This window comes from Oncorhynchus kisutch, linkage group LG19 (genome assembly GCF_002021735.2).
Source record: "Oncorhynchus kisutch isolate 150728-3 linkage group LG19, Okis_V2, whole genome shotgun sequence".
NCBI lineage: Eukaryota > Metazoa > Chordata > Actinopteri > Salmoniformes > Salmonidae > Oncorhynchus > Oncorhynchus kisutch.
Genome location: NC_034192.2, coordinates 65,637,917 through 65,646,590, shown reverse-complemented (window position 1 = coordinate 65,646,590; position 8,674 = coordinate 65,637,917). Strand labels below are relative to the sequence as shown.

At 41.3% G+C, this 8,674-nt stretch overlaps 1 protein-coding gene across 2 annotated transcripts in view; it reads left to right on the top strand.

Moving 5' to 3' along the window:
• The window catches only part of LOC109886220 (beta-synuclein), a 35,109-nt gene that overhangs the window by 17,706 nt on the left and 8,729 nt on the right, over positions 1-8,674 (top strand). For both annotated transcript variants that reach the window (XM_031798126.1, XM_031798125.1), the window contains exons 3-4: positions 3,413-3,442; positions 5,253-5,338. In XM_031798126.1, the coding sequence (XP_031653986.1) occupies positions 3,413-3,442; positions 5,253-5,338 (116 nt within the window). The remainder of the gene's footprint in view (positions 1-3,412; positions 3,443-5,252; positions 5,339-8,674) is intronic.

Genomic DNA, 8,674 nt, shown 5'->3' with positions numbered 1-8,674 from the left:
GGCAACAGATAGACAGGGGGCAGTAGGGGATGTTCTCACGGGGCAGCAGATAGACAGGAGGCAGTAAGGGATGTTATGACAGATCAACAGATAGACTGGGGACAGTAAGGGATGTTATGACAGATCAACAGATAGACAGGGGGCAGTAAGGGATGTTATGACAGATCAACAGATAGACAGGGGGCAGTAAGGGATGTTTTGACAGATCAACAGATAGACTGGGGACAGTAAGGGATGTTATGACAGATCTACAGATAGACTGGGGACAGTAAGGGATGTTATGACAGATCAACAGATAGACAGGGGGCAGTAAGGGATGTTATGACAGATCAACAGATAGACTGGGGACAGTAAGGGATGTTATGACAGATCAACAGATAGACAGGGGGCAGTAAGGGATGTTATGACAGATCAACAGATAGACAGGGGACAGTAAGGGATGTTATGACAGATCAGCAGATAGACAGGGGGCAGTAATGGAAGATATGACAGGGCAGTAGACAAGCTGATGGGAGAGACTGATCAGAGCTAGAGGTCTTTACAACCCTTCAGATAGCTGGTGGGGTTGTGGTGTTCCTGTAGTGAATGAGGCCTGTCAAAACCCTAGACAATTTGCATCCCAAATGGCACCCTATTCCCTATTTAGTGCACTACGTTTGACCAGGGTTGGCTCCCTATTCCCTATTTAGTGCACTACTTTTGACCAGAGCCCATAGGACCCATAGGATTTTTTAGGGAATAATGTGGCATTTGGCATGAGCCAACGAGTATGTTTGGTCATTGTGGTTTTCAACCAATCAAAGAGCATTCTAAATGACATCACATGCAGTCGTTCCATGGCAGCCATGTTAGTAAACACCCTCCAGAGAAATATGGACCGTTCTTGAACAGTTCCACATACATTAGTGAATTATGCATCTAAATAATGTATTGTGGAAGGAATGGATAAAACAGACTGCTCAGAGGCTTCAATTTTCTACCTCTAGAATGAGAATGAATGTACTGTACCTTACTCCAGATGGCTCCTAGCTCTGATGGCTCCTAGCTCTGATGGCTCTTTGCTCTGATGGCTCCTAGCTCTGATGGCTCCTAGCTCTGATGGCTCCTAGCTCTGATGGCTCTTTGCTCTGATGGCTCTTTGCTCTGATGGCTCCTAGCTCTGATGGCTCTTTGCTCTGATGGCTCTTTGCTCTGATGGCTCCTAGCTCTGATGGCTCTTTGCTCTGATGGCTCCTAGCTCTGATGGCTCTTTGCTCTGATGGCTCCTAGCTCTGATGGCTCCTAGCTCTGATGGCTCCTAGCTCTGATGGCTCTTTGCTCTGATGGCTCCTAGCTCTGATGGCTCCTAGCTCTGATGGCTCCTAGCTCTGATGGCTCTTTGCTCTGATGGCTCCTAGCTCTGATGGCTCCAAGCTCTGATGGCTCCTAGCTCTGATGGCTCTTTGCTCTGATGGCTCTTTGCTCTGATGGCTCCTAGCTCTGATGGCTCTTTGCTCTGATGGCTCCTAGCTCTGATGGCTCTTTGCTCTGATGGCTCCTAGCTCTGATGGCTCCTAGCTCTGATGGCTCCTAGCTCTGATGGCTCTGATGGCTCTTTGCTCTGATGGCTCTTTGCTCTGATGGCTCCTAGCTCTGATGGCTCTTTGCTCTGATGGCTCCTAGCTCTGATGGCTCCTAGCTCTGATGGCTCCTAGCTCTGATGGCTCTTTGCTCTGATGGCTCCTAGCTCTGATGGCTCCAAGCTCTGATGGCTCCTAGCTCTGATGGCTCTTTGCTCTGATGGCTCTTTGCTCTGATGGCTCCTAGCTCTGATGGCTCCTAGCTCTGATGGCTCTTTGCTCTGATGGCTCCTAGCTCTGATGGCTCTTTGCTCTGATGGCTCCTAGCTCTGATGGCTCCAAGCTCTGATGGCTCCTAGCTCTGATGGCTCCAAGCTCTGATGGCTCCTAGCTCTGATGGCTCTTTGCTCTGATGGCTCTTTGCTCTGATGGCTCCTAGCTCTGATGGCTCCAAGCTCTGATGGCTCCTAGCTCTGATGGCTCTTTGCTCTGATGGCTCCTAGCTCTGATGGCTCCAAGCTCTGATGGCTCCTAGCTCTGATGGCTCCAAGCTCTGATGCTCCTAGCTCTGATGGCTCCAAGCTCTGATGGCTCCTAGCTCTGATGGCTCCAAGCTCTGATGGCTCCTAGCTCTGATGGCTCCAAGCTCTGATGGCTCCTAGCTCTGATGGCTCTTTGCTCTGAAGTAAACCCAAACTCTCTCTCTCTCTACATCACGACTCTGGGTGCTCTTCGCTCAGCTCATCCTCGTCACTAGAGCACCGTCACTCACCTGTCTGTCTGGTCTCTGACTGACTGGTCTGTCTGTCTGTCTAGCACGGCATTACAGGCTTGTTTATACGGTAATGCCTCATTTACTGTCTGTCCAGTAAGGCATTAGAGGTTTGTTTATATGGTAATGCTTCATTTACTGTCTGTCTACTAAGGCATTAGAGGTTTGTTTATACGGTAATGCCTCATTTACTGTCTGTCTAGTAAGGCATTAGAGGTTTGTTTATATGGTAATGCCTCATTTACTGTCTGTCTAGTAAGGCATTAGAGGTTTGTTTATATGGTAATGCCTCATTTACTGTCTGTCTAGTAAGGCATTAGAGGTTTGTTTATATGGTAATGCCTCATATACTGTCTGTGTAGTAAAGAGGAATATGCTGGTAACTCTATTGAGCGTGATAATCATCATTATGTATGGTAATGTAGGATTGGAAGGTAATAATACTTGATGTATGATAATGGAGGGGTAATGTAGCATTTGTATGTAGTAAAGACACCATGTATGATAATGGAAGGGTAATGTAGCATTTATATGTAGTAAAGACACCATGTATGATAATGGTGGGGTAATGTAGCATTTATATGTAGTAAAGACACCATGTTTGATAATGGTGGGGTAATGTAGCATTTATATGTAGTAAAGACACCATGTTTGATAATGGTGGGGGAATGTAGCATGTATATGTAGTAAAGACACCATGTATGATAATGGTGGGGTAATGTAGCATCTATATGTAGTAAAGACACCATGTTTGATAATGGTGGGGTAATGTAGCATTTATATGTAGTAAAGACACCATGTATGATAATGGAGGGGCAATGCAGCATTTATATGTAGTAAAGACACCATGTATGATAATGGAGGGGCAATGCAGCATTTATATGTAGTAAAGACACCATGTATGATAATGGAGGGATATTTTAATGTAGTAACATAAGTAATTTTCACCTGCATTGCTTGCTGTTTGGGGTTTTAGGCTGGGTTTCTGTACAGCACTTTGAGATATCAGCTGATGTACGAAGGGCTATATAAATAAATTTGATTTGATTTGATTTGATTTTCTATTTTTCTCTCTTTTCAGGCACCAAGGCCAAAGATGGTGTTGGTTCAGGTGAGTGTACTGTTAAGTCTCTAGGTCAGACATTGACATCAGTGGTACAGTATCACAACAGCAAGATACTTAGTCTCTTCCAAGATTCAATCAAGTTAGCCTGGATCAGTTTGACCTGCTTCTGGTGCACAAACCAAACAGGATTAGACTGGTAAAGATACAGTTTAAAATGCTTTAGAGTCAAACTCGGACAACAAACCAAACAGGATTAGACTGGTAAAGATACAACGCCTTAGAGACTAGTGTACTAGAGGACAACAACATCAGTGTGTGTGCTTTAATGTGTGTGTGTGTGATGATGTGTGTGTTAATAATGTGTGTGTGTTAATGTGTGTGTGTTAATGTGTGTGTGTTAATGTGTGTGTGTGTTAATGTGTGTGTGTGTTAATAATGTGTGTGTGTGTTAATGTGTGTGTGTTAATGTGTGTGTGTGGTGATGTGTGTGTTAATGTGTGTGTGTTAAAGTGTGTGTGTTAATGTGTGTGTGTTAATGTGTGTGTGTTAATAATGTGTGTGTGTTTGATGTGTGTGTTAATAATGTGTGTGTTAATGTGTGTGTGTTAATGTGTGTGTGTGTTAATGTGTGTGTGCGTTTGATGTGTGTGTTAATAATGTGTGTGTGTTAATATGTGTGTGTGATGATGTGTGTGTGTGTTTGTGTTAATAATGTGTGTGTGTGTTAATGTGTGTGTGTTAATAATGTGTGTGTGTTAATAATGTGTGTGTGTGATGATACGTGTGTGTGTTTGTGTTAATAATGTTTGTGTGTGTTAATGTGTGTGTGTGATTATGTGTGTGTGTGTGTGTTAATGTGTGTGTGTTAATAATGTGTGTGTGTGTTAACGTGTGTGTTAATGTGTGTGTGTGTGTTAATAATGTGTGTGTGTGTTAATGTGTGTGTGTGATGATGTGTGTGTTAATGTGTGTGTGTTAAAGTGTGTGTGTTAATGTGTGTGTGTTAATGTGTGTGTGTGATGATGTGTGTGTTAATAATGTGTGTGTGTTTGATGTGTGTGTTAATAATGTGTGTGTTAATGTGTGTGTGTTAATGTGTGTGTGTGTTAATGTGTGTGTGCGTTTGATGTGTGTGTTAATAATGTGTGTGTGTTAATATGTGTGTGTGATGATGTGTGTGTGTGTTTGTGTTAATAATGTGTGTGTGTGTTAATGTGTGTGTGTTAATAATGTGTGTGTGTTAATAATGTGTGTGTGTGATGATACGTGTGTGTGTTTGTGTTAATAATGTGTGTGTGTGTTAATGTGTGTGTGTGAAATATGTGTGTGTGTGTGTTAATGTGTGTGTGTTAATAATGTGTGTGTGTTAACGTGTGTGTTAATGTGTGTGTGTGTGTTAATAATGTGTGTGTGTGTTAATGTGTGTGTGTGATGATGTGTGTGTGTGTGTTAATGTGTGTGTGTTAATAATGTGTGTGTGTTAACGTGTGTGTTAATGTGTGTGTGTGTGTGTGTTAATAATGTGTGTGTGTGTGTTAATGTGTGTGTGTGATGATGTGTGTGTGTGTTAATGTGTGTGTGTGATGATGTGTGTGTGTTAATGTGTGTGTGTGATGATGTGTGTGTGTGTGTGTGGGTGTTAATGTGTGTGTGTTAATAATGTGTGTGTGTTAACGTGTGTGTGTGTGTTAATAATGTGTGTTAATGTGTGTGTGTTAACGTGTGTGTGTTTGTGTTAACATGTGTGTGTTAATGTGTGTGTGTTAATAATGTGTGTTAATGTGTGTGTGTTAATAATGTGTGTTAATGTGTGTGTGTTAATAATGTGTGTTAATGTGTGTGTGTGATGATGCAGCAAAGGACCTTGCTGGTGGAGCCATGGGGAATATCGCTGCAGCCACCGGCCTGGGGAAGAAGGACGAGTTCCCATCTGACATGAACGTAAGACTAACACACACACAATGCAAACACACACATACCACGAACACACACACACACAGACACACGACACACATCACCAGCCCCTATATCACTATAGACTATCACTGGCCCCTATATCACTATAGACTATCACCAGCCCCTATATCACTATAGACTATCACCAGCCCCTATATCACTCTAGACTATCACTGGCCCCTATATCACTATAGAATATCACCAGCCCCTATATCACTCTAGACTATCACCAGCCCCCACATCATTATAGTCTCTATAACTGTTGGTTAATGGCTAATGTTTAACATGATAACAATTGTAAACACGACAGTGAAAAGTCTTGGCTTATAATTACAACATTCAAAAAAGATGAAATAATCTCTGTAGGTTTGGCGCTAAATATTCGTTTGTGCATGGCTACAGAAGACTATTGCTTGGGTCTCTAAAATGTCATAAACTTGACTGTTTATGAAATAAAAAGGCCAGTATTTCATAACCTTGACCATATAAAAGTTGATATGTTGATATACTTCAGTTGGCTGCCATTTGACTGGTTTCACATTTGTCTCCAGCGATCATAAGGTCAAATAAATCTAAAATTATTATATTTACAATTCCCTTATCCAACCGGTTTACTCATTTACCTCTCTCTTATGAAGTGGTATTACAGTACGAATAGCTAGGTGAATAGCACGCTGTTATCATAAGGTGAGATTCTAGATTGATGTTCCTTTATATTTACAATGCCCTTATCCAACCAGCTTCCTCATTCACCCAGCTCTAATCAATATCTCTAATCAATATCTCGAATCAATATCTCGAATCAATATCTCGAATCAATATCTCGAATCAATATCTCTAATCAATAGCTCTAATCAATATCTCTAATCAATAGCTCTAATCAATATCTCTAATCAATAGCTCTAATCAATATCTCGAATCAATAGCTCTAATCAATATCTCGAATCAATATCTCTAATCAATATCTCTAATCAATATCTCGAATCAATATCTCGAATCAATATCTCGAATCAATATCTCGAATCAATATCTCTAATCAATATCTCTAATCAATAGCTCTAATCAATAGCTCGAATCAATAGCTCGAATCAATATCTCGAATCAATATCTCTAATCAATAGCTCTAATCAATATCTCTAATCAATATCTCTAATCAATATCTCTAATCAATATCTCTAATCAATAGCTCTAATCAATATCTCTAATCAATATCTCTAATCAATAGCTCTAATCAATAGCTCTAATCAATATCTCTAATCAATAGCTCTAATCAATATCTCTAATCAATATCTCTAATCAATATCTCTAATCAATATCTCTAATCAATATCTCTAATCAATAGCTCGAATCAATAGCTCTAATCAATATCTCTAATCAATATCTCTAATCAATATCTCGCACAGAGAGAAAAGTTCCATTTACGGTCGATTAACTCAGGTCAGAATTCTCCCCATAGAGTCTAGGATTCATTAAGAACCCTATAGAGTCTAGGGTTCATTAACACCCCCATAGAGTCTAGGGTCCATTAAGACCCCCATAGAGTCTAGGGACCATTAACACACCCATAGAGTCTAGGGTCCATTAACACCCCCATAGAGTCTAGGGTCCATTAAGACCCCCATAGAGTCTAGGGTCCATTAACACCCCTATAGAGTCTAGGGTCCATTAAGACCCTATAGAGTCTAGGGTTCATTAAGAACCCTATAGAGTCTAGGGTCCATTAAGACACCCATTGAGTCTAGGGTCCATTAAGACCCCATAGAGTCTAGGGTCCATTAACAACCCCATAAGAGTCTAGGGTCCATTAAGACCCCATAGAGTCTAGGGTCCATTAACACCCCCATAGAGTCTAGGGTCCATTAACACCCCCATACAGTCTAGGGTCCATTAACACCTCCATAGAGTCTAGGGTCCATTAACAACCCCATAGAGTCTAGGGTCCATTAAGACACCATAGAGTCTAGGGTCCATGAACAACCCCATAGAGTCTAGGGTCCATGAACAACCCCATAGAGTCTAGGGTCCATGAACAATCCCATAGAGTCTAGGGTCCATGAACAACCCCATAGAGTCTAGGGTCCATGAACAACCCCATAGAGTCTAGGGTCCATGAACAACCCCATAGAGTCTAGGGTCCATGAACAATCCCATAGAGTCTAGGGTCCATGAACAATCCCATAGAGTCTAGGGTCCATGAACAACCCCATAGAGTCTAGGGTCCATGAACAATCCCATAGAGTCTAGGGTCCATGAACAATCCCTTAGAGTCTAGCGTCCATTAAGTCAAATGGAATTAATTAAAAATAATCTCATTGTTCTTTTTTTCATTAATTTGGCAATTTTCTCTTGAACGATATGATCTATTAGCAATGGTGTGGTACTGTATGTTTGCTGTCTTACAAGCTCTGACCCAACTCTGTGGTACTGTATGTCTGCTGTCTTACAAGCTCTGACCCAACTCTGTGGTACTGTATGTTTGCTGTCTTACAAGCTCTGACCCAACTTTGCTATTTTGGCGTTTATCTTTTCTTGCATCAAATGCATCCCCCTATAATTTTTTATGATCAACAGGAACTTTTGAACATCAGATCGGCAGTTACTAACTTCAATTCCGAATTCAACTTCAACCGAGTTCAACCGAGTTCTGGTCTCTTTGTGTAATTCCGACCCAATGTTTTGGGCTATCCAACAGGAAACGGTCTGGGGGGAAAAAAGGTAGGAGGGGGGAAGCCACCTCTTCCCTCCGTTCTATTGGCCGATGTATAGTCTCTTGATAATGAGATGTATGATCTCTGATCGTGGATTGGCTGTCAACGGGACTCTCATAACTGTAATATGATCTGCCTTGTTCTGAAACATGGCTTTCGGACAAGACACCCACCACGGCTATCCAACGCCATGGATTTTCCATTCACCAAGCAGACAGGAGATTTGATTGAAGGAAATGTATATATATAAATATATCTCACCCATCTACAAACAATAACCCATAATGATGAAGTGAAAACGTGTTTTTTCCTCTCTATTTTTTTGCAAATTAAATACAAAAATATCTTATTTACATACGTTTTCACACAACTGAGTCAATACTTTGTAGAAGCACCTTTGGTGGTGATTACAGCTTTGAGTCATCTTGGGTATGTCTGTATCAGCTTTGAGTCGTCTTGGGTATGACTGAATCAGCTTTGAGTCGTGTTGGGTATGACTGAATCAGCTTTGAGTCGTGTTGGGTATGACTGAATCAGCTTTGAGTCGTCTTGGGTATGTCTGTATCAGCTTTGAGTCGTGTTGGGTATGACTGAATCAGCTTTGAGTCGTCTT